This window comes from Macaca nemestrina, chromosome 13, assembly GCF_043159975.1.
Source record: "Macaca nemestrina isolate mMacNem1 chromosome 13, mMacNem.hap1, whole genome shotgun sequence".
In the NCBI taxonomy this organism is placed as follows: Eukaryota; Metazoa; Chordata; class Mammalia; order Primates; family Cercopithecidae; genus Macaca; species Macaca nemestrina.
This window is the reverse complement of record NC_092137.1, coordinates 103,240,457-103,267,335: the sequence shown is the minus strand read 5'-3', so window position 1 is coordinate 103,267,335 and position 26,879 is coordinate 103,240,457. Positions and strand designations below refer to the sequence as shown.

At 42.8% G+C, this 26,879-nt stretch overlaps 1 protein-coding gene and 1 long non-coding RNA gene across 2 annotated transcripts in view; both read left to right on the top strand.

The window, feature by feature from the left end:
* Window positions 1–5,288: 5,288 nt before the first annotated feature.
* On the top strand, window positions 5,289–8,520 carry LOC139357720 (uncharacterized). Its single transcript, XR_011611324.1, has 3 exons — window positions 5,289–5,361; window positions 5,946–6,194; window positions 6,290–8,520. It is a non-coding gene; the product is annotated as an uncharacterized lncRNA (long non-coding RNA).
* A 7,051-nt stretch (window positions 8,521–15,571) lies between these two features.
* LOC105496025 (eukaryotic translation initiation factor 2 alpha kinase 3) overlaps window positions 15,572–26,879 on the top strand; it is an 81,741-nt gene continuing 70,433 nt past the window's right edge. The window contains exon 1 of the mRNA XM_011766062.3: window positions 15,572–16,091. Coding sequence (XP_011764364.2) covers window positions 15,787–16,091 — 305 coding nt within the window. The 5' untranslated portion in view covers window positions 15,572–15,786. The remainder of the gene's footprint in view (window positions 16,092–26,879) is intronic.

Here is a 26,879-nt window from a genome sequence, read left to right as displayed (position 1 = left end):
GGTTCTCTGGATTTTTTGAATTTGAATGCTGGTCTCTCTAGCAAGGTTGGGGAAGTTCTCATGGATGACATTCTGAAATATGTTTTCCAAGTTGGTTCCATTCTTCGCATCTCTTTCAAGTACACCAATGAGTTACAGATTTGGTCTATTTACATAATTCCATATTTTTTGGAGGTTTTGTTCATTTCTTTTTATTCTTTTTTCTCCATTCTTATCTGACTGTCATATTTCAGAAAGCCAGTCATCAGACTCTGAGATTCTTTCCTCCATTTGGTCTGTTCTTGCTATTAATACTTGTGATTGCATTATGAAATTCTCGTAGTGTCTTTTTCAACTCTATTAGGTCGATTACGTTCTTTTCTGTACTGGCTCTTTTCTCTGTCAGCTCCTGCATTGTTTTATCATGGTTTTTATCTTCCTTATATTGGGTTTCAATATATTCCTGTTGCTCAATGACCTTCATTCCTACCCATATTCTGAATTCTATTTCTGACATTTCAGCCATCTCAGCCCAGTTCAAAACCCTTGCTGAAGAGACAATGTGATTGTTTGGAGGAAAGAAAGCACTCTGGCTTTTTGAGTTGTCAGAGTTTTTGCACTGATTCTTCCTCATCTTTGTAGGCTTATCTACCTTCAATCTTTGAGTTTGCTGACCTTTAAAATTTTTTTCTTTTATCCTATTTGATGACCTTGAGGGTTTGATTGTTGTATAAGGTAGATTCCACTGACTGGCTTCGTTTTTGTTTTTGTTTTTGTCTTTGTTTTTGAGACAGAGTCTTGCTGTGTTGGCCAGGCTGGAGTGCAGTGGCATGATCTTAGCTAACTGCAATCTTCACCTCCTGAGTTCCAGCAGTTCTCCTGCCTCAGCCTCCCAAGTAGCTGGTATTACAAGCGTGCCCTGCCACCATGCCCAGCTAACTGTTTTTTTGTATTTTTAGTAGAGACGGGGTTTCACCATGTGGGCCAGGCTGGTTTCGAACTCCTGACCTCAAGTGATCTGCCCGCCTCAGCCTCCCAAAGTGCTGGGATTACAGGCGTGAGCCACCGCACCCAGCCTGGCTTCATTTTTGGAAGATTTTAGAGGGTCAATGCTCGGCTCCCAGCTCCTGGACTGTGTGCTGTAACTCTGGGGGACTTGTATTGGGCCCTGGCTTTGTTCTCTGGCTCCTTGGGGTTAAGGATTCACTGTGTTAAGGGGCCATGGTACCCCCGGACCACTGGTCACTACACTCCAATAGGGGGTGTCAGCCGAAGTGTTTCATAGTGGGATGACAGTGAGATTTGACCTCATAGTGGCAGCTGTGTCAGAGTGCTAGCAGGTGCCAGGTTGCCTGCCCCTCTGTGGGTGTTCACCACATTGGCAGAGGCAATGCAGCTGGGGCAAGAGGGCAGGGTGTGGGGTGGTTGTGCTGGTGACTGTGGGCAGTTACACTGGAGGTGGTGTTTGCTGGGGGCAGGACGCCGGTGGGTGCAGGTCTGGGTGCCTTCTCTATGCTCCATAATTAGGAGTGGTTGCTCAGGGCTGGGGAGAACCCACTGTTCTCTGTGCAATGCTAGCATAAGGGTGGTGCACTGACAGAGGTGGCGCTGGCTGGCTTTGTGCCCACCAAGGCTCCATCTGCAATGATGGTTGGCGACGGGCGGGGGTGGGGGGTGGGAGACTGCACTCCCCCATGCTGGTGGGGCAAGGAAAGCAAAATCTGCCTGTGCAGACATGCACCAGCAAAGCTATGTGGGGAGCTGTGGTGGGCCCAGGGGGAGCTACAGTATGGGGAGGGAGTGTGTGGGCTGGTGTGTGGCCATACGGGCCACTCCATTGTAGCTCTCCACCGGTCAAGCATGGTCCACGAGTACAGAAGGTATGATACCCCCCAGGGCACCCTAGACTGCCCTGCAAGCAGGTGTGAACAGGCTGGGGTCCCGGGAGAGGCCGGCATACCAATTAGTGCTCAGGTCGGACTGGCTCCATCTGATCTGCAAGACCACCCTGCAGAGTTCAGTTTCTACAGCTCCCCTAGAACTAAAGTCTCCTATGGGAGCAAGGAGAGCCTAGGGAGATTGCCATCCCTAGCTGTGCTCCACTACAAGCGCTCCCATATCAAACCCTCCAGGCTCCACATCAGCTGGTGTACTGCCCCTACCGCTGCTCTAAGCAGCTCTCCCTGCCAACTCGAGTGTCATGGCAAGAACAGGTTCCTCCTTGCCAGTTCAATTCACTCATTTTCCCAGAGCCACTGGGGGTCAGGAGCAAGTCCCGGTGTGCAATAGCCTTATGTAGGGTTCCCAGCTTCCTCCCGCTTCAGCCCAACTTCTGTGTCTTCCCTCATCCACTCTCAGTGCCTTCCCTCTGAAGCTCTGTTAGGAGCATGCCAGTTGTCTCAATGCCTTGGTGGGAGCTATTTTACCTGGCTGTGTCTAGTGGACCATCTTCTCTCCCCCACTTTACTCCTAAATTGACCCTTTCCCATAATAATCTTCAGTTCTCCTCCCCTTTATTTTCAAATTTTCATCTTGGGCCATTTTCCCTCCATTTAAAAATCTCCCTTTAGTATTTATTTTACTGTAAGCCGATTAGAAACAAGTTCCTTTGGTTTATTTTTTAATGTCTTTTTCTTGCTTTCTATTTTAAAAGATATTTTCACTGAGTATAGTAGTATAATTGGTCAGTTTATTTTTTTCAGCACTTCACAATGTCACTTCTTTGTCTATTAGAAAGGCATCTGTCAATCCTTCTATTGCTCCTTTGAAGGCAATGTGTATTTTTTCCCCAGAGCTTCTTTTAAGAGTGTCTCTTTGATCTTTGTTTTTCAGCAGTTTTCCTAGATGGATCAACATGTGGTTTTGCTTTGTATTTAAACTGCTTGGGGTTCAAAGAAACTTTTGAATTTGTGGTTTTTTTAAAACTGATATTTGTAAATTGTTAGTATTTCTTTAAATATTTCTTCTGCCATCTCTCTTTCTTGAAGACTCCAATTACACATATGTAAACCATTTCATAATGTTCCCTGTATCTTTTAGGTTTTTTCCCTACATTTTCCATTATATTTTTTCTTTGTGATTCAATTGTAGTATTTTTTTCCAGAGAAGTTTTCCAGTTCACTAATTCTCTCAGCAGTTGTTAAACCCATGTACTGAATTATTAATTTTAATTAATTAATTTTTTCTTTTAATTAAATAATAGCTTTTGGGAACTAAATCCACATACCATAAAATCTTTTACAGTGTATAATTCGTAGTTTTTTAGTATAGTCCTAGAGTCGCACAACCATCACCACAATCTAATTTCAAAACATTTTCATCATCCCAAAAAGAAACTCCAAGTACATTAGCAGTCATCCCCTATTCCCTCCTCTTCCCAGACCCTGGCAACCACTAACCACTACTTTCTGTCTGTATGAGTTGCCTATTCTAGACATTTCGTATAAATGGAATCATACAATAGGTAGCCTTTCATGACGGGCTTCTTTCACTTGGCCTTTGTTATCAAGGCTCAATCATGTTGCAGCATGTGTCGGTACTTCATTCCTTTTTATGGCAGAATAGTATTCCCATATAGAGATACATCACATTTTGCTTATTCATTTATAAGTTGATGAACATTTTGGTGGTTTGTACTTTTTGGCCATTGTGAATAATATTGCTATAAACATTGCTGTACAAGTATATGTGTAGATATATGTTTTCAATTCTCGTGGGTATGCACCAAGGAGTGGAACTTCTGGGTCGTATAGTAACCACGTTGAACATTTTGATAAACTGCCAAACTGTTTTTCAACGTTTCAGCACAATTTTGCACCCCCAGCAAGGTACGAGGGTTTACATTTTTCCACATCCTGGCCGAACTTTGTTACTGCCTTTTTTATTTTAGGCATATTGGTGGGTGTGAAGTGGTGTTTCGTTGTGGTTTTGGTTTGCATTTCCCCAATGACTAATGATGTTGAGCGTTTTTATGTGCTTATAAACCATTTGTATGTCAATTAGTTTGTCTTTAAGTTCTAAAGTTTCTAACAGATTCCAGGTCTTTGATGAAATTCTCCATTTTGTCATCTTTTTTAAGGATGATTATCATTTTTTAAGGAAGATTATAAAATAACCACAATTAATTTATAACCTGTGTCTGATAACACCAATATCTCAATCTTCTGTAGGTCTAATCTGTTTCTGTTTTTCATTTTTTATTTTCTGTCACTTGGTTCTATTTATTGACATGACCTAGAGATTTTTACTCAGATGCTAGACATTGTATATGAAAAATTATAGAAGCTCTGTGTGATGTTTTCCTTCTTCAAAGATCATTTAATTTTCTTCTGGCAGACAGATTGGGGCAGATCACCCTAATCCAATAGGTAATGTGATACTTTGAGGCTGGGTTTTAGGTTTTTTGAAGCTAGTTTATTTCTGCTTTGCCGTTACTCCTATCTGCAGTCTGTCAGAAGTCTCAACTGAAAGCCTGGAGGTATTTTTCAAAGCTCCAACTCTTTGCTAAGCCTGACCTCCGATTTTTGACTCCTCAGCACAATGAGACTTTCACTTTTTAGCTTCTTACCTGTCTCTCACTATGTAGTTTTTGTTTTTTGTTTTTTAATTTCTCTGATTTGAATGACTTAGGAAGCAGCAACTGCCTTAATGGAAAAAAAAGAAAAAAAAAAAAACTATCAGTCTCACTTTTCAGCCATTCTATTTCCTCTGGAATCTTTTTTTTTTTTTTTTTTTTTTGAGACAGAGTCTCGCTTAGTCGCCCAGGCTGGAGTGCAGTGGCGCGATCTCGGCTCACTGCAAGCTCCGCCTCCCGGGTTCACGCCATCCTCCTGCCTCAGCCTCCCGAGTAGCTGGGACTACAGGCGCCCGCCGCCTCGCCCGGCTAATTTTTTGCATTTTTAGTAGAGACGGGGTTTCACAGTGTTAGCCAGGATGGTCTCGATCTCCTGACCTTGTGATCCGCCCGCCTCGGCCTCCCAAAGTGCTGGGATTACAGGCGTGAGCCACCGCGCCCGGCCTCCTCTGGAATCTTAAACCTTTTAATCCGGGTTGTCTTGCTAGCCCTGAACTCCACATTTTGTTTCTCTAGCCTTATAAGACTCCTACAAGCTCTCTTAAGCTGTACTTTCCTGCATGGTCCTAGACCCTGTGCTTTTTGCTTATAATTTTTTGCTTATAATTCATTAAATGTCTCAAGAGAGAAAATGATAAGGAGTGGTACCCTGATCTAATTGCTTTTTATTTCTTTCTCATTCTTAGCCCCTCAAGTCTTGGATGCTGTGGTTGCTTTCTGATACCTTCAAAGATTTTTTTTTTTAATCTAACTTAACAGTCAAGCTCAGTGAGATATGTGGTCTAAAACCAGCGACCATGTCAGTACTGGTAGGTGATGCCCAACAGATGATAATTTAATGAAACTACAGCACTACCCTGAAAACAAATACAATACTGACAGCTAAGACAGGTTGTTCTCAATCTGGTTCATTGACAAAACTACATTCTATGTGAGGACTAAATTCTCCCATAACTTTTCTTTATTCGAACCACTGTGTAACATTTGCTTTAAGAGGATACTAGTCGTTTGGCATTTATTTGGTAGCAATGAATCATTTATATACAAATATGCATCTTACTTTTTCTCAGTTGCCTGTAACAATTAAGATAGCGTTACTGGGTGGTGGTTTGATAGACACAAATGCAAGTGTAGGCCCTGAAATGCCAAAGGGGGTTAGCCAGATTATCTTATAATTACATTATATTAAAAAATTATCATCCAAATAAAAACATAAGAAATCCGAAATCTTATTCTATACTTGCTGACCATTAAGAATATGCTGGTGTCCACCATGTGAAATAATTTTATCTATTGTTAGTGATACAAAGTGATACTTCGCATTTGTGCTTACTATTGCCACCTAGTTGTTTAGATTGTTCTGATTATAAAATTGTGTAAACATTCTCTACAGAGAAAAGAGGCAGAACATTATAGAAAATGGAAATGAAGTGACTGAAGACAACCCTTGGTGTAAGTGCCCACTGAGAACACAAGAAGAAAGTGACTTCAGTGTCCACCTGGTACAAATGGCCACTGAGAGTCCCTGGTGTAAGTAACCAAAGCAGTGCCTGGTCCAAGATGCCACCTAAAACACTGTGAGACTTAGAGAGGAGAAGCAGATTGTTTCAGAGCACACAGCAAGTTACTTGGCAGTTCCAGGGTCAGTGCTATGCTCTACATTGCCTCTATTTCTTCCTGAATTAGAAGAATTACAGACAACTGGAAAAACAAAATTACTCCCTCTCTTCCCCCTAGACAGAAAATGAAAGTAATGAAGACTTTGGGTAAGAATTTTACAACAGCATTCTCAAAGCTTTGCAAGGGGCTTTGTGCATGTAAGAGAATTTGCTATTTAGAGGTTCAGAGATCTGGCTCCTGGAGTTTGGTTATGAAGAAGGCAGAGGCAAGTTTGAAGAAAAGGCACTGACATTTCTCAGTACAATGTGAAGTCCTGAAATAGTTAGGAAATAGAATTCTTTGCAATTTCTAAAGTGGTTAGGAAAATCCTCTTCTTTGTACTTAAGAGTTCACATGTACACATACTCATGTACATAAGTGTGCACAGGCACGTGTGCTAGCATCTGTTTCTGCATTTATGCATACAGGTTTGCAAATCCCCCTTTTGGATCACTCACCAAAAGGAACAGAATGGATCATCCATATTGGCCCAGGACTGGACCAGACTATATAAATTCAAGGGTTTATAATGATCAATTACTGTCCTTGTGAAGCACCAAGGCATTTCTCTAGACTTAGTTACTCAGACAGGAAAGAAATACTCATGACGGGTATGGCCGACTGAATGTATGGTCACAATGCTTCTCTCTCCTGTGGTAGCATACACATCCACACTCCAGCTGTGACCTCATGGTATGTGAAGTGTGCTTTCCAATCCTTGCACTTCGAACTTGGCCATGTGACATACTTTGGCTACAGAGCTGTTCATAGACATAGGAGGGCAGAGACTTGAAATATGTATGTGTGGCAGACCTTGCCCTCTTGCATTTCTATTATTGCCATGAGAAGAACATGCTCCAGGTAGACCATTCTTCCAAGGAGAATGAGAGACCAGTGGAGTAGACCTGGGTCCAGCTTAGTTTGGAGCCAAGCCCCAAATGCCATGGAGACTTATGAAGATGAATACATGACTATTGTTAAACCACTAAGTTTGAGGGTAGTTTGTTACAAAGAATTATTGCCACAATAGCTGACAAATACAATGGGGGAGGCAGTGAGTCCTGGACTGAGACCAATTTCTGTGGGTAAGAAGGTGAAAAGAAGTGAAAATAAATGTATCCAAGACAGAAAAATAGACAACAGAAAGCCGGGTTAGGAACAGAAGCATGCATATGAGGAGACCCCCGAAGGCAGCATTAATTTTTGGAGTTTCTGCTTTAATTAGCCCATCCTTTCAGCAAAGTTCGATCTGCACATGCAATCTTCTGTGGTGGATATAGAGAATAAAGCCTGGTTGGAAGTTGTGGGTGAAGAGGAGCCTCCTACTTAGGGGCTGTGTCTAGGAGTTCCATGCAGTGACTACAGTGAAGTGGCCATGCCCCACAGTCAAGTTGCAAACATCTGAGATGAGTTTGCTATGGCCAGGAAGAATTTTCTAGTACATCATAAAGGAGAAATTCAAGGTCTCTGAAGTGGCGGGGGATTGCTGGGAACGATAATGGACTCTCAAGTAGCACTTCAATGTAAAGAATCTCTGACGTAAACTATGCACATGTAAATAAATTACAGGCATATAGAAAAATTATGAATTTCACAAAATCCACAATTTATCAAATATATTAAGTCCAAAGTGCCATGTTCCTCCAATTTTAGTATACATAAGAGTCTCCTAGGGTGTTTATTAAAACTGGAGATTCCTCGACCCCATTCCCTCAACTTTTGATTCAGTCAGTCCAGGGCCACACTTTAAGAAACATTGATAAGCTGCTTCCTTGCTATGGTTACAACAACCCCTTGTCTTTCATGTAGGAATTTGGGTATTTCAGGCCCATTTTACACAAGATCCAACTATAATTGTCCTTTAAAAGGTTGAAATAGCCACCAGAAGACCAGGCTTATTGCTATGTGCTCTGCATATTTAAAGCAGAACCTCCTGAATTCCTCTTTCTATCCTTGTTAATCAAACAACTTCTAGTGCTTAAAATGCACCCCAAAACTCCTTATTGATATGTCATGTGTCACATCAAACCAAACTACATTTAATTTTTTGTGTTTGATTTGTCACTTCACGGGCTAAAATCTTTGAAATTTCAGTTTTTAAGCAAATAAAATCTGTTTTCACATCCTTCTGCCTTTTTCAGGGCAAGGTGGAGGAGAAAAAGTCTGTATTGCTTTTTGTTTGTTTTAAGTTAGGTCTATTAATGTATGATTTATACACAGTAAAATTCACCCTTCTTAGGTACACACTTCTACGAGTTTGACAAACTTATATACTGACATCACCACCATCACCAGTAAGACTTGGGATATTTCCATCACCCTAAAAGAGTTTCCTTGTGCCCTTTTAGTCAATCTCATCTCCTTTGTCACTATAGTTTTATCTGTTGCAGATGTCATACACATGGAATCATACAGTATATAATCTTCTGTATCTGGCTTCTTTTACTTGGTTCAATGCTTTTGAAATGCACCCTTGTCATTCATATCATCAGTAGGTTGTCCCTTTTTACTGCTGAGTAGTATTCTAGCATATGAATGCACCATAATTTGTTTACCCATTAACTAGTGGATAGACATTGTGACATTTCCAGTTTGGGGCAATTATGTAAAAAAGCTTCTATAAACATTTGCGTACAGGCCTTTGTATAAATATATGTTTTTACCTCTTAGGTAAAAACTTAGGAGTGGGATTGTGGAGTCACATGGTGTATTAGTCTGTTTTCACACTGCTGTAAAGACAGTACCTGAGGGCAGGGCACAGTGGCTCACGTCTGTAATCCCAGCACTTTGGGAGACCAACGCGGGTGGATCACTTGAGGTCAGGAGTTCAAGACCAGCCTGGCCCACATGGCGAAACCCCATCTCTACTACAAATACAAAAATTAGCCAGGTGTGGTGACACAAACCTAGAATCCCAGCTACTTGGGAGGCTGAGGCAAGAGAATCACTTGAACCTTGGAGGTGGAGGTTGCAGTTAGCCGAGATCATGCCGCTGCACTCCAGCCTGGGAGATAAAGTGAGACTCTGTCTCAAAAAAAAAAAAAAAAAAAAAAAAAGATACTACCTGAGATAGGTAATTGATAAAGGAAAGAGGTTTAATTGACTCATAGCCCCGCATGGCTGGGGAGGCCTCGGGAGACTTACAGTCATGGTGGAAGTCAAAGGAGAAGCAAGGTGGCAGGAGAGAGAAAGCACAAGGAAGTGCCACACTTTAAAATCATCAGCTCTTCTGAGAACTCACTCACCATCACAAGAACAGGATGGGGGGACCATTCCCATGATTTAATCACCTCCGAACAGGTCCTTCCCTCAATATGTGGGGATTACAATTTGAGATGAGATTTGGGTGGGGACAGAGTCAAACCACGTCATATGGTAAGTATATGTTTAATTGTTATAGAAATTGCCAAGCTGTTTCCAAGATAGTAGTTGTACCATTTTACCTTCAGGCCAGCATTGTATGAGAAATTGCTCATATATCCTTGCCAGCACTTGATATTGCATTTTTAAAAATAGCTATTCTAATATATATGGAGCAAATACATGTGAAGCAAATTGCTTCACAATTGTTCATGCTAGGTTCAGGAACAGATATAACTGATTACTCCCATAGTACTTGTGGTAGAGTCTCCTAGGGTGTTTGTTAAAACTGCAGATTCAGGCCAGGCACGGTGGCTCACGCCTGTAATCCCAGCACTTTGGGAGGCTGAGGTGGGTGGATCACCTGAGGTTGGGTGTTCGAGACCAGCCTGACCAACATGGAGAAACCCTGTATCTACTAAAAATACAAAATTAGCCAGGTATGGTAGCACCTTCCTGTAATCCCAGCTACTCAGGAGGCTGAGACAGGAGAATCACTTGAACCCAGGAGGCAGAAGTTGCAGTGAGCCAAGATTGCACCATTGTACTCCAGCCTGGGCAACAAGAGTGAAACTCCATTTCAAAAAAAAAAAGGAAAAACTGCAGATTCCTGGACCCCATTCCTCGAACTTCTGCTGAAGTCAGTCTAGGGCCACACTATAAGAAACATTGATAAGCTAATTCCTTGCAACAGTTATATTTTAGTTCCATGCCCTTTGTCACATGACTTTGCAGTTTCTTTCACTAGAGGCAGGGCATGTCTTCCTGCCTCTTTGATGGCAGGCCTATCCATATGCCTTGCTTTAGTCCATAGTGCTCCAGTAATAAGTGCTCCAGTTCTGATACTAGTTTTAAGAGGCCATGTAAGTTTCCACCCATCTTAATTGTGTTTCTTCCATTACCATAAGAAAATCATGTTCTGCTAGATCAGGCAACTCCAGGTGAAGGGTGTGAGAGTATACATTTTTGCTGTTTTAAGCCACTTAATTTTGGTGTGGTTGCTTACACAGCATTGTTATACCAATAGCTAACTGGTACAACACAACAAATTTCACTGTGTGGCAAACTCTTCAGTGTGCCTACCCAAAAACATTCCTCTCTTTATAAACACCTATAATAGACATTTTATAAAAGATGATATATAATGTCCAACAAGCACATTAAAAGATGTTCAAAATCATTAGTCATCAGGGATATGCAAACCAAAGCTACACTGGAATGCCATCACATACCTACTAGAATAGTTAAAATTAAAAAGACAATTACCAAATGTTGGTGAGGATACAGAAGAACTTGAACTCTCGTGCATCACTGGTGGGGGTATAAAATGGTACATCACTTTGTGAAAATGCTTGGCAGATTCTTATAAAGTTAAACATCCATCTACTATATGAGCTAGTTATTCCACATCTAGGTATTTACCCAAGAGAAATAAAAACCTACATCTACAAAAAGACCTGTACCTACATAAATATTCTCATAGTAGCTTTATGTGTAATGGCCAAAAATTGAAAATATACCAAATGTACACCAACAAGTGAATGGATAAACAAACGTGGAACATATAAGACAGAATACTACTCAGCAGTAAAAAGGAACTAAGTATTGCTACATTCAACAATGTGAATACATTTAAAAACATTATATAGAGTGAAAAAAGTGAGACACAAAAGTACATACTGTATGACCGCATTTATTAAAGATGCTAGAATATGCAGACTAATCTATTGTGATGAAAAACAGATCAGTGGTTACCTAGGGGTCTCGGGTAGAAGGAGGGATTGACCACAAAGGGACACAAGGAACTCTCTTGGAGTGATGGGAATGTTCTGTATCTTGACTGTGGTATATACATTTGTCAAAACTCATCCAAATGTATATTTCCAATAGGTTCAGTTAATTGTACAAGTATTATACTTCAAGAAAACTGATTACACATTCTTCCTTTCATCCTCGCTAGCAGAATCCTCATTTTGTTTAGCGGCAGCAGGCTTTCTTTGTAGCTCTGAGTGGCTATTTGACATGGTCCGGCCTGGGAAATGTCAGTGAAAATTCCTTGGTGGTGCTTCCTGGAGAGCTCTTTGATAGGGGCAAATTCAGGTGGTTACATGCCTTTTGTCATTCCTCTTTGCCCTACCTATAATAAAGAAATGATGCTGGAGTTGCCATCCCAAGACAGTGAGACAACAGGCAAAAGGAACAAACTCACCCATGAAGCATGGAGAAATAGAAGGAGCGTAAGTTTAAATAAAACGTCACTGTAGAGCTGTGGTGTCAGTAAGAAAAATAAACCCACTTCTTGCTTCAGCCACTATAGGGCAGGGTTTTTGCTACTTACAATCAAATATCATTTCAACAGATGCAGTCTCTCTCTGTTAAGGGATTGAACTCACTGTTTCTAAATCTCAGACCTATTTTGCTGATTTTCTGGGCCACACTCAGTTGTAGAATCTTGGTTGTTTTGGGCAACCAAAGCACCAGCTTCTTTTCCTGGCCCAGCCTCACTGGCGCGCTCTCATGCCCGGTCCCCACTTTCTTACATTTCCCTGAGACAACCAGGTTCCAGAGTTCCCACAAAGTCACTGTGAAGCTCCATGCTGTCCTAAAGCAGGTAAACTCTCTTTTCTCTCCTTAATTTATTTTCCCAGTCAGCACACTTTGACTCAGGCTTTTTTTTCCAAACTAGAAAATTTGTGTTTTGTTCTCAAGTATAAAGCTTGACTCTCCTTACTGGCATTTTCCACCACTGTGCTCTTCTGCCTGTGTCTTTTTCATCATAGCACTGATCTTAGTTTTAATAATACATGTGTGATTGTTAATGTCTATCTCCCTAACCAGAGAGGTGTTAACCTTCAGAAGGGCAGGAACCACATCTATTTTGTGCTTATCTTTATTCTCATTATTTGCAGGTAGTCACGTGGAATCCCTGAATGTTAAATGAATAAACAAAACTTCCACAGTATTTACAGGTAGTAATCAGACTCCTAATTCATTAGCTCAGATTAACAGCCTTGTTCATGCCATGATCATTTTTTGAAAAAATTACAAAACCATGAAGACCAGGCCCACTAAAATATATACACTAATTTCAAACAGGTAGTTAACAATCATTTTTCATCTTGTGTTAATTTTCTGACACCTTCCTCATACCAACTGGTATAATCCCTTTTTTATCTCCTATTTTGTTGAGTAGATAATGAATTGGTTTGAGTTCGCTCATCTATTTTCTCTACTTTTCAAAATAACTTACTCTCTAGGAGTACCTCCTAAGCTCTACTTTCAACATGGAAGGCAGAGCTGCCCCCTTTTCTCCAGATACTCTGGAATCTTGTTCTCGCAATCAACCCCCTCTGCAGCAACTGCAGTCTCTTCCTTTCCAGTTCTCTTTCCTTCTGTCCTCAGGTATTCATTCATTCATTCAACAAACATTTATTAAATGCTTGCTAAACACTTTGCACTGTTTTATATCGTTGAATACATCAATGAGCAAATCTTCACAGAATTTACATGCAAGTGGAGGGAAAGAGCAGACAATAAACAAAACAAATATGTAAATTACAGTATTTGAGGGCTAAGCAGAAATAAAGCAGGAGAGAAGGAAGGTGGTGGAGGTTTTAATTTTAAATAAGATAGTGAGGAGGGACTTCATTGGGATTAGCAAAGCCTCAAATAAAGTGAGGGAACACATCTTGTGGGTACCTGGGTATTATGTGCTAAATTGTGTCCATCCAAAATTTATATGTTGAAGTCCCAACCCTTAGTGCTTCAGAATATAACTATACTGTATTTGGAGATAAGATCTTTAAAGCAGTGATGAAGTTAAAATGAGGCTGTTAAAGGTATCCCATACTCCAATCTGACTGGTGTTAGAAGAATAGGAAGAGACATCAGAGAGAAGAGGCAGTAAGGGGGCTGCCATCAGCAAGGGAAAAGGCAGTAAGAGGGCTTCCATCGGCAAGCCAAGGAGAGAGGCCTCAGAATCCAACCTTGGACTTCTAGCCTCCAGAACTTCGAGAAAATAAACTATTTTTGTTCAGGCCACCTGGTCTGTGGTATTTGTTAGGGCAACTCTAGGAAACTAATATATCTGGGAAGAGTTCCCTAGGCAGGCAAAACAACAAAGGAAAACCCCCAAGATGGGACTTGATTGGCCCAATGGAGTGAGCAAAGGCAGTATGAAATGAAATCAGAAAAGCCATAGGAATCAGATGTTGTAGCATCCTATGGTTTATTGTAAGGACTTGGCTTTTCTCCTGAGTGAACTGGGGGACCTTTTGAGGGTTACGACCAGCATTATGGAGAAGCAAGAAGACCGGTGAACAGGAAAGACTTGAGTTGCTGGATCAAATACAGCTGACAAAACAAAGATTATCCTTTGAATACAGCACTGGTGGCCTCAGCGAGAGCAGTCGTGGTGGAGTTGAGGGTGTGAATGCCTGACTGTGGTGTACTTGGGAATGGGAGAAGAGGAATTGAAGATAAGGAATTCTGAACACTCGAGTTTTGCCATACAGAGGAGCCAAGACATGTGGTAGGAGCTGGAAGGGGAAATGGGGTTTCTTGTTTGTTTTGGGCTGGGGAGAGATTAGAGCATGTTTTTAGCAGGTGAAGGATAATCTAGTATACCCATATTGCCAACACTTTAACACATCTTCACTGGTTTTGGACCAGGTGCAGTGGGTAATGCCTGTAATCCCAGAACTTTGGGAGGCTGAGGCAGGAGGATGGCTTGAGGCCAACCTGGGCAACACAGAAACCCCATCTTTACAAAACAAAATTAAAAATTGGCCTAGCATGGTGGCACACATCTATAGTCCCAGCTGCTCCAGAAGCTGAGGCAGGAAGATCGCTTGAACGCAGGAATTCAAGGTTACAGTGAGCTATGATCAAGCCACTGCACTCCAGCCTGGGCAAAAGAGCAAGACCCTCTCTCTAAAAAAATTTTTTTTTAATGTTCACTGGTTTTGATGCGGGTAATAGCCTCCCGGCTAGTTTCCTCATCATTGATGCTGTCACTGCTGAAGATGCATTTTCTTATCACTTCATTCATCTGCTCAAAAATCTTCAGGAAGCCTTGACTTGCAGTATTAAAAGTTCAAATGCCTTGGCTGAACATTCCAATCTTCTCCACTCTGCCCTTTTGCAGTTTCATCACTGTCTTTGGTGAGGTACAAAGCGTGCCAGGTCAGAGTCAGAAGACATGAATTAAAGTCATGATTCTGTGACCAACCAGCTATGTGATCTTAGGCAAAATATATCAGTGCACCGGGCCGGGGCTCCTTCCCGTTCCTAAGGAGGCGGGAGGCGTGTCGGGTAGACTGGATTGTCGCAAGTCACTGTCATCTCTAACAAGCGGACTTCTGAGCACAGTTGCGGCCACAAGTAGGCCCATCTCCTGCACCCTCCTTACCCTTCCACTTCTAGGGGCCACACGACTTCTATGGCCACTTCTTCCTACTTCGCTTTTGCCTTCCTAAGTAGTACTAGGCTTTAGAAGAGCTACAATGCCAGCTCCTTTAAGGTCGACCTCCTGCCGGTCATAAGGGACTTGCCTCCCACTCTTCACTTGGGACCGTCCCTACACTTGGGACCGTCCTCTTCACAGTCAGAATCCGCCACGTAGTAAGTGCCGCTTCCAACCAATCAAGAGGCAGTTAGCGCAGACCTTTGAGGGATATCCACTTCCACCAATGATCTTGAAGTTTTCTCCAGCGCCTTGCTTTGTGGGGCGAGGCCAACCACCGCGATGGCCAATCTGTTGCAGGAAAGGTATTCCGGGAACTGATGAGTACACCAATCAGGTAAAAAGACGTCGGGGAGGGGCATTTCTCATTGGTAATTGCGCCCGGAAGAGGGACGGGCCTCGAACGACGCAATTACGATTTGATTGGTTGGTGCGATGTTGACAACCAGGGAAAGCCCGCCTTCCCCAACAAGGCCAGCCTGGGAACATAGAGTGGCAGCGGCCGCAGCCAATGAGAGAGCAGAAGCGCGGAAAGTTTGCTCAATGGGTGATGTCCGAGAGAGGCTGTCACTCAGGTGGCAGCGGCAGAGGCCGGGCTGAGACGTGGCCAGGGGAACACGGCTGGCTGTCCAGGCCGTCGGGGCGGCGGTAGGGTCCCTAGCGCGTCTTTGCCTTGGTGAGAGCTCCGAGCGGCGGGAAAGGCAGACGCCAGTGGCTGCGCCTCCATGCCTGCGCGCGGGGCGGGCCGCTGATGGAGCGCGCCACCCGCCCGGGGCTGCTGGTACTGGCGCTGCTGCTGCCGCTGCTGCTGGGGCTCGCGGCATGGACTGTGGCCGCGGGGCGCGCCCGTGGCCTCCCAGCGCCGACGGCGGAGGCGGCGTTCGGCCTCGGGGCGGCCGCTGCTCCCACTTCAGCGACGCGAGTACCGGCGGCGGGCGCCGTGGCTGCGGCCGAGGTGACTGTGGAGGACGCTGAGGCGCTGCCGGCGGCCGCGGGCGAGCAGGAGCTGCGGGGTCCGGAACCAGACGATGAGGCAGAGTTGCCACCGCGCGGCAGGTGAGGGGCTGCCGACCCTGGGGAGGCAACTTGTTTACGCGCGCGAGCTGCGGAGGATGCGGTGTCAGGGGGCGGAGATCCGGTACCCGGGCGGGCGTCTTCCTTCGGCTGCGAGGGCACCTGGCGACTTGGGGACGAGCGCGGGGCCACGACGCCCTCCCATCCCCCGGCCAGCGACCTGCCTGGGCTCGGCTCCCGAGCGCCTGGTCCTGGCCGACGGGTGAGAGCAGCATCCTCGCATGTGCGGGAGAATGGAATTCCAGGGTTGCAAAGAAACGCCACTTCCCCTCTTTCATTGTTTTCGAGCATTGATTATCTTCCAAGGAACCTTTCCCTCTTTTTCCTTACTCACATCGCCTCCTGTCTGTGCTGGCGTAACAGCTGTTTTGAGAAAGGACTTTAGCAAAAGACGTCTGCATTTTCCTTCAAACACAACTATGTAGTGCACCCAGGCAAGGATTGAGATCAGTGTCTCTCTAATTGAGATCTGCGGAACACCTGCAGCCGAATCACCTGGGGGTGCTGGTGAAATCTGCAGTTTTCTAGGGCCCACCCCAGTTTTACTGAATCAGACATTCCCTGGGTAAGAGCCTGACATCTGCATGTTTAACAAGCACTCCGGGTAATTCTTGCACGCTAAAGTTTAAGAGCTGTAGTCAGATTCTTGAATATTGATTCTTGAACCTAAGAGCCGTAGTTGGGTTCTTGAATAAGGGGGGTTTACTGTATAAACATTTAATATAGGGTTTTCTTTGAGTTTCTCAGCATTCAAAAAATATTGCTTCAAGGTGATTGTTTTAAAGCACTTTTCAAAGTCTAGACACAATGTAAGGCATGTTAACAGTAAATTTCTGGGACAGCCAATCTTATCACACCCGTGGAGAAAGTGATGTCCCATTTTATAAATGGAGTGTTAAAGGGAGCATTAAGTAAATTAAACCAGGGAAGGCTGGGCTCTGGATTGGAACATATTTTAGACTTATAATATAGTCATTACTAGATCATAACAAGTTAGATTTAATTTTAAATTAATATTAGAACTTTGATCTATATATCTACAGACTACTATAAATAAGATAGGTACCAAAATTCTCTAGGCACCATTTGAATATATAAACATTTGTAAAAAAAAAAAAAGTGTGTGTATATATATGTATATGTGTGTGTATATATATGTGTGTATATATATATATATAAAAAACAAAGTTTTCTTAGGTTTGCTAATGACTCAATTTTCCTGGAAGAGTGTTTTTGTTTATCATAAAGAAATTTCTGAAGCTCCTGCTCAAAATGAATTACATGAAGTAGAGTTTTGTTTTTCTTAGAATTCAAATCCACTTCAACAGGTACTTACTGGTTAACAAGAGCCCAAGGATGCCCTGGGTGACGGAGGTCAGGCAGGTAGATCCTGCCTTCCAGGAGAGTGTGCAGTCTAACAGTAAGGATGAAACGAGAAGATCTATAACAGCATTACAGACCAGAAACAGTGCCAGTGTCAGGGATGTCCCAGGGTTTTTGTGGTATTCTACTAGGTGAGGTATGGGATTGGGGATAGGTAAGAAGATAAGAGAAGGTTGTGGCAGAATGTATTGGTTCCTGAAAAATGGGAAAATTGTAATGGACAGTCACTGGACTTGAGGAAACAGCAAGAGGCACAGAGGCTGGAGATTATGTTTGGAAAACATTTTGTCTATGTATATGTTTATTTGTGTGTGTGTGTATGTACGTAAGAGATATTGACATGCACGTATGTATGCTAGGCAGGGAGAAGTAGATGAGGCTAGAAAAATAGGTTAGAGCTGACTGTGTATATGTATACAGCCTGATGCTAATAGCATCATGGTCACTTGGGAGTATGTTAAAAATCCGGAGTCGGGCACCACCCCACACTCCCTGAATGAGAGTGTCTGCATTTTAACAAGATCACCGTGTGATTCACATGCACGTTAAAGTTTGAGAAATGTTGGGTAGAGTATCCTGGGTGCCAGGCTTGATCAAAATTACGCCTAAGGAATGTTTCTCTAGCAATAGCGTGTACTGAAAACTTAAGAATAACAAAAGGAGAGTGTTATAGCAGTTCAGATGAGAGGTTTAGTGTAAAGTGGTGTAGGACAGAGGGGACAGAGTTGAGATATTTGATGCAAAACCTAGGTTCTTGGCAAGTGAATTCATTCTTCCTTTCTTGGTACCCTTGTCCAGAGATGGAGACTGTGGCCAGAAGCTGAGAAAAGAGGTTTAGGGAGCAGGGAAGAAAAGGTAAGGGGTTTGGTGTTGGACATGTGACTCGGAGGTGCAGGCAGGACATCCAGAGGGAGACGTTAGGTAGGCGGGTGGAAATGAGTGACTAGACCCAGTGAGAGGGCAGTGTAAATATGAATAGTTGAAGTTGTGGGAAAGGGAAGGCTCATGAGAAAACCTCAGGAAATGCCTTTTATTTTAGGAAGGAAGATGAGCCAGCAAAGGAGACAGAAATACAGCTGGCTAGGTTGGAGGTACAGGAGGAGGACTGGGAAAAAAGAGATTGGTGATGAGCACACTGAAAGAAGTTAAATGAAGCAGCAGAGGCAGTACTCAAATTGCAAGAGGTTAAAGATTCAGGCTTTTCTGCCCCACTTCCTCCTTTCTTCACTGATGAGGTAATTTTTAGAGAAGGAACCTCTGAACTTATTTATGTGCTGAAAAGAGGGAACCTGTGTAGACAGAATGAAAATAAAGGGACTGGACGCATTGGCTCATGCCTCTAATCCCAGCACTTTGGAAGGCCAAGGTGGGTGGATCACCTGAGGTCAGGAGTTTGAGACCAGCCTGGCCAACACGATGAGACCCCATCTCTACTAAAAATACAAAAAATTAGCCAGGCGTGGTGGCGGGTGCCTGTAATCCCAGCCACTTGGGAGGCTGAGTCAGGAGAATTGCTTGAACCCGGAAGGCGGAGGTTGCAGTGAGCTGAGATCATGACACTGCATTCCAGCCTGGGCAACAAGACCGAAACTCCGTCTTGAAAAAGAATAAAAAAAGGAAAATGAAAGGAACAGATGAGGAGGTGAAGGTAGTTGGAGAAGATCCACTTAGCAAGAAGGAGGATCATTTCTTTCTCATAAATTGCAGTGAAAATAGGTATTTTGGCTTGAAGAGCATACATGATCACCAAACAGAATTGGCTAGGAAGAGATAAGACCCAGTTTTGGGGTCTGACTTGTAGTGTGTACTTCAGATAGTGTGGAATGTTTGAGAAACCTTGAATAAGTCGATGGTCAACAGGAGATAACTGCGTAAAGTTTATAAAAGTTTTTTCTAAATGCTCTTTAAAAAAAGATAAAAACCCAGACAATATTAATTAGTTCAGTAATAATAGACCAGTAATTCTGTTTGTTTCAAGGAGTATTAGGGGAACAGATTTGAATTAACCAGGCCTTTTATTATGAACAGCTGTGAAGAACTGCAGTACTGGCAAGACTTTTAAAAAGAGGGAGGTGCGGAATTATCTTTATTTTTGCATGTTGTCTTTTGATACTCAAGGAGCAATCTGAGATTCACCAGTTCATTAATTTTTTTCCTCTTGATGGAATTTTCAAGTTTCATTCTAAATGATTACTCTGCATATCAAGCATGTGAATGAGTAAATAAGCTACTTATTTTCTTTAAAAGTTAGCTAAAATAAACTTGTTTTTCTGGTACCCATCTCATTGTCCATGTTTCTTCTGTTAAACATTACATTAGTTGATATTTAAGTGGGATGGTCGTTGCAGAAAGTTGGGAAGAAAGTCTTATCACCTCACTGTTAGATTTTACATATGTTTATGGAATTTTGTGAGCTACCAGTCTTCTGACTTCAACACAAGTAGCAAATTGCAAAGTGTTACTTGGGGTTCTTGGGATGGGTTGGGAAGTCATTCTGACAATCTCAGAAGTTCTAAAGAACTAGTTTTATCTTAACTGTCACTAATTTGCAAAGTACATGTTCCTTTTTCCTCTGATTCTAATTCCTCTCTTAAAAAAGTATTTCTAAATTTGACATTAATCTCTGGTGCTTCTTCAATTTGTGCATCTGTAAACTGATTTTTTTTTTAATTAAATGAGATAACATGAAAATATTTCTAAATATAAGATGGAATACTTTCTTTTTTTTTCCTGTCCTTTTACAAAGTGATCTGATGTGAAACAAAGATACAGAAATCTGGTCTTCCTCAGACTTTCAGATTTATAATCATTTTTCTGTTTGGTTTTTTTTAACTACTAGGACCCTTGAATAGTAGCATATCACAATACCATGTTGAAAGGAAGCTCAGTCATATAGTCTTGTTCTTATTCATCCACCCAACTCCAGACTTTTATGGTTAACTGTCACCTTTAAAGAAGAATTTACACAGAACTTTCAAAGCAAGTAATAAGCTAAAATAAATATACTTCAGGCAAGTAATGAACTATCTTTTGTGTCTACAATTGTCTTTAGCTTAATTGATGCCAGGACTGTGCTTAGACTATGTGGACAGGGATGGGAGATTGCTTTTTATCTGATCTCAGGTCCCTGCGTTCATAGGCATCTTCCAGATTGCAGAGAGGACCTGTCCTTATCAGTTGCTGTGAACTGTAGCTTCACCGTGTCTCTTTACTCCCTAAACACTGCCTGATAACTCCATTTGCTTTTGTCCTTTATTGTAAGAGGGGAACTTCTAATACATTTTTATTACAAATTGTTTTAAAATACAAAGGAGAAAACTTGTAAGTTGCAGAGCTAAATGTGAGGGGAGGAGATAAATGTGTGTGTATGTTTAATTTCATTCTATTTGTAAATGACCATTTTGATTAAAAATGTTTCATAGGGCCGGGCGTGGTGACTCATGCCTGTAATCACAGCACTTTGGGAGGCCAAGGCAGGCGGATCACCTGAGGTCAGGAGTTCAAGACCAGCCTGGCCAACATGGTAAAACCCTGTCTCTACTAAAAATACAAAAATTAGCCAGGCATGGTGGCACGCGCCTGTAGTCCCAGCTACTCAGGAGGCCAAGGCAGGAGAATCAATTGAATCCGGGATGCAGAGTTTGCTGTGAGCCGAGATCATGCCACTGCACTCCAGCCTGGGTGACAGAGTGAGACTCTGCCTTAAAAAAAAAAAAAAAAAAAAAAAAAAATTATGGAATAAAGTAGAAAAGATACTTTCAAAAATGTTTTAATGTAACAGGAAAAGGATATCTGTTACGCTCATGTTAAATGTGTATCACTGAAAACTTAGATTGTATGTCTTTAAGGTCTAGCTGATATGCCAAAATTATAAAGTATAGCTGGTAATTTTTGATATATTTGTTATGATTTGGGGCATGGCTAATCTTGTCATATGTTTAAGTAAAGGAGATTTGACTTGAAGATTTACTTCATAGGTGAGGACCAGGAAGTATAGTCCAATCAGTGCTAGTTTGTTTATAAACAAGAACATATGCCTCCTTTAGTGAGAGCACAAGTTTGGGTAAAGGATTCTCACCTACACCAAAAAAACAGGTTCAACCAAATCACATTTGTAGTTTTGTGAAGTACGGCCCTCCCCTCAACCCCCAGAAAGGAAATTTGAAATTTTAAAATAAGCAGTTGTTAATGTAGAAACTATTCAATCTATACAATATTCCGCAGGAAGTAAGGTTCCTTTAAAATGATTTTATGAAGAAATTTAGCATACACTTATCAGAATTTGATAAACTTTAAATAGGCAGGTGTTCTGGGTAACTTAAGTCAGCCAGTTTTTCTTTTTTTACTGCATATTCATTGTGACATAAAGTCATTTCTCCTGGATCGAGGACGTAATCAGAGCAATTACAGGATGAACAACGTCTATGAGATTTCTGAGAGGAATAAAAAACTGCACATTGTAGTAATATAGTAGTTGCCACTTATGCAGACTTACAGTTAACACAATAACAGAGTTAACCTGAATTTCTGCTCCTGTTCAAAATTTCGTATTTGGTGCATAACCTGAGGTAAATCACATCTTTTCCCATCTTCTCAGCCTTTTTGGTGGTGATTGTTTTATGTAGGTAATATGTTTGTCCTACCAAGGTTTATTCATTCAACAAACATTTATTTAGTTTTACTGGGGCCCAGGTACTGTTAGGCCCTGAGAGTAGATGTCTTTTCCTTAGGAAGCTCCAAGCCTGACAGATCATTGTGTTAAAGAATTAACTGTCCTCGAATGGATGATAAGTGACATAAAAGTAGTGTTAGAGTGAAAAGAATGGAAGTGGCAAGTTATTGAGTCCCAGAATGAGAAAAATATCAAGGACAGTGTAGGCAACAGAATAGTGTGAGCAAGGGCACAGAGCAGGGAGTTTGTACAAGTGAGTACAGAGCAGTGATTCCTAAGCCAGGGCTCTAGGACCCCTACGGAACTGCAAAGATAAAAATGGGGATCCATGAGATGCCAGTATTTTAAAATAACCTAATGGAAATTAAATATGTAATAGAAGGTACATTAAAAAGTCAAGTTCCTTTGCTTTGAACTAGAATTATATAAAACCTTATATAGGAATTATAGTTCTTTCAAGAAATGTTGAATATTTTGATTGTTTCTTAAGTATTTCCTCTAAAGATGGGAGAATTTATTATACACAGCGTTCATTTGGCAAATGGAATACTTTAAGACGTGGGGAAAAATATAGATGAGAACTTTTGAAAACCTCACCCCATGGAAAGTGGGGAGCGTGGAGCTGGGAAGGAGAGGGGAGAGGGTGTTGGGCTGGCAGAACAGGCAGAAAAATGAGATTAGGAAAGTACACTGAAGCCAGATTGTGCAAAGCTTTATGTGCCACACCAAGCAGTGTGACCTTTCTTCTTCAGTGGGCACAGGGAACCTTGGAAGGTTATCAGATCTCTATTACAGAAACAAAACTGCGGGAAGAAGAGAGGGGAAAGAAACCTGAGGCAGGAAAACGTGTTAGAAAGCATTTTAAGGTGTTCTGATGAGAAGTGAGAATCTTCTAGAGCAAGAGCTGTAGTAATAAAGAAGGAAAAGGGTTTTTTAAATTTTGTTTTATTTTATTTTTTGAGACAGAATCTTACTCTGTTGTGCAGGCTAGAGTGCAGTGGTGCAATCTTAGCTCGCTGCAACCTCTGCCTTCCAGGTTCGAGCAATTCTCCTGTCTCAGCCTCCCAAGTAGCTGGGATTACAGGCGCATGCCACCACACCCGGCTTACTTTTGTATTTTTAGTAGAGATGGGGTTTCACCATGTTGGCCAGGCTTGTCTTGAACTCCTGATCTCAGGTGATCCACCCGCCTTGGCCTCCCCAAGTGCTGGGATTACAGGCGTGAGTCACCAAGCCCGGCCGGAAAAGATTTAAGAGAAGCTTCAGAAATAGAATTAAGAGTACATGGCTAGGCCGGGCGCGGTGGCTCAAGCCTGTAATCCCAGCACTTTGGGAGGCCGAGACAGGCAGATCACGAGGTCAGGAGATCAAGACCATCCTGGCTAACACGGTGAAACCCCATCTCTACTAAAAAATACAAAAAAAAACTAGCCGGGCGAGGTGGCGGGCGCCTGTAGTCCCAGCTACTCGGGAGGCTGAGGCAGGAGAATGGCGTAAACCCGGGAGGCGGAGCTTGCAGTGAGCTGAGATCCGGCCACTGCACTCCAGCCTGGGCGGCAGAGCGAGACTCCCTCTCAAAAAAAAAAAAAAAAAAAAAAAAAGAGTACATGGCTGTTGGCCGGGCGCGGTGGCTCAAGCCTGTAATCCCAGCACTTTGGGAGGCCGAGACGGGCGGATCACGAGGTCAGGAGATCAAGACCATCCTGGCTAACACGGTGAAACCCCGTCTCTACTAAAAAATACAAAAAACTAGCCGGGCCAGGTGGCGGGCGCCTGTAGTCCCAGCTACTCCGGAGGCTGAGGCAGGAGAATGGCGTGAACCCGGGAGGTGGAGCTTGCAGTGAGCCGAGATCACGCCACTGCACTCCAGCCTGGGCGACAGAGCAAGACTTCGTCTCAAAAAAAAAAAAAAAAAAAAGAATACATGGCTGTTGTTTAAATGTAGAGGGGGAGGGAGCACAAAGAGTTGATGTCTGATTTAAATGTTAGGTAATAGGATGGATGGCTACGCTTTTAAGTGGCAGGAATAGATTGTGGGAAAGAAGTTTCCTGAGCCTGTTATGGTGATAACAAGTAGATCCTGCTGAAGATGCAGAACTAGGATAGGGAGAGATGGTGAACTGTAAATCCTGTACAGGTTTGGGGGCTGTCATACTACAGATGGAGGTGAAGCTGTGGACATTGACCATCTAGGAGAACATGTAGTACAAATGGGAAAGTGCCTGCTCTATAGATAGAAAGCTATAAGAATGATAGGTGAGGCTGGGCATGGTGGCTCACGCCTATAATCCCAGCACTTTGGGAGGCTGAAGCGGGCAGATCACCTGAGGTCAGGAGTTTGAGACTAGCCTGGCCAACATGGTGAAACCCCGCCTCTGCTAAAAATACAAAAATTAGCCAGGTGTGGTGGTGGGTGCCTGGAATCCCAGCTACTTGGGAGGCTGAGGCAGGAGAATTGCTTGAACCAGAGAGGTGGAGGTTGCTGTTGAGCCGAGATTGCGCCATTGCACTCCAGCCTGGGTGACAAAGCAAGACTCCATCTCAAAAAAAAAAAAAAAAAATTAGTGATAGATGAGGACCTAGGAAGGACTTGTCCTGTAGAAACCAGGAAAGAATAATGTCCAGAATGAGGAGCTGGCCACAACGGTGGCTTTTGTGAGGAAAGACCTGATGAGGGGAATGAATCTGGCAGTTAGGAAACCATTGAAAATCTTTCTTGAGAGTAGCTTCCAAGAGTTGGATCATGGGCAAGAGATCGGGGCTTACTGAGGAATCATCTAAATAAATGCCTTTGTAAGCTACAGCCAAATGTAAGTGAGAGATAGAAGTCTCCGAAGTGTTTACTGACAGAGATGTTCAATATGCCTTCTTCATCCAGGTCATAAATTTAATTTTTCTCTATGGAAATGGCTAAGGTAAAACAGTGTTTATACAACTGGTCTTATGAGACTCACCTGCGGTGCTTGTTAGGCTACATTCTCCCAGTCTCCCTGTTAGGATGAGACGTGTGAACCTTTAATGGTTTTTAATAAGCACTCCAGATTATTTTTATGATCAGGTACACTTGGGTTACACTGAGATAGGTGAAATAGCCATATTTTGCCTATGAAAAAATAACTCAAATGAAGCCATGAGGAGAATAAGAGCAGAGCCATTGGGATGTACACCCACGTCTGACTTAGGCTATGATTCTTTCCACTGGAAAAACTGTCTCTGCAGTTCCTTCAGTTCTTGAATAAGTTAAGAGTTTTTCATCTTGATCATGGAACCCTCAAAATAGGGCAAGTTGGTCTTGGGGAGATAAACAACCTTATATTCTTCCTGTATTGGGAGGTGTTCATTTTTCACTTTTTTTTTTTTGTGTGTGTGAGACGGAGTCTTGCTCTGTCACCCAGGCTGGAGTGCAGTGGCGTGATCTCAGCTCACTGCAAGCTCCGCCTCCCGGGTTTACGCCATTCTCCTGCCTCAGCCTCCCGAGTAGCTGGGACTACAGGCGCCCGCCACCTCGCCCGGCTATTTTTTTGTATTTTTTAGTAGAGACGGGGTTTCACCGTGTTAGCCGGGATCGTCTCTCGATCTCCTGACCTCGTGATCCGCCCGTCTCGGCCTCCCGAAGTGCTGGGATTACAGGCTTGAGCCACTGCGCCCGGCCCCCATTTTTCACTTTTTATCTCTGTTTATGTTTCTTCTTCTTTCTGAAGATAGCATTTCGCTCTAACGCTTAGGCTGGACTGCAGTGGTGCAATCACAGTTCACTGCAGCCTCGACCTCCTGGGCACAAGCTATCCTCCCACCTCAGATTCTGAGTAGCTGGGACTACAGGTGTACGCCACCATACCTGGCTAATTTTTAAAGTATTTTTGAGTACATTTGGAGTCTCACTATGTTGCACAGGCTGGTCTCAAACTCCTGGCCCTCCAAGCAGTTCTGCGTCAGTCTCCCTGAGTGTTGGGTTTGCAAAGGAAAGCCACTACACCTGGCTGTGTTTGTTATAAATGCCATATCTTTATTTAAGTTCAACTTTTGTTTCAGATACAGGAAGTACATGTGCTGTTTGTTACATAGTATATTACACCTAGGTAGTGAGCATAGTACCCAATGGTAGTTTTTCTTTTTCTTTTGAGGTGAAGTGTCGCTGTGTCGCCAGGCTGGAGTGCAGTGGCACGATCTCAGCTCACTGAACCTCTGCCTCCCGGGTTCAAGTGATTCCCCTGCCTTAGCCTCCTGAATAGGTGGGACTACAGGCATGCACCACCTAGCCCAGCTAATTTTTTTTTTTGTATTTTAGTAGAGATGGGGTTTCACCATGTTGGCCAGGGTGGTCTCAATCTTCTGACCTCGTGATCTGCCTGCCTTGACCTCCTAAAGTGCTAGGATTATAGGCATGAGCCACCACATCTGGCCCCAATGGTAGTTTTTCAGTTCATCCCCTGCCAGTAGTCTGCAGTGTCTGTTGCTCCCATGTTTATGTCCATATGTGCTCAATATTTAACTTCCACTTACAAGTGAGAACACGCAGTATTTGATTTTCTGTTCCTGTGTTAATTCGCTTAGGATTGTGGCTTCTAGCTCTCTCCATGTTGCTGCAAAGGACATGATTTCATCGTTTTATGGCTGCTTAGTATTCTATGGTATGTATGTACCACATTTTCTTTATCCAGTTTACTGCTGATGGGCACTAGGCTGATTCCACGTCTTTGCTCTTGTGAATAGTG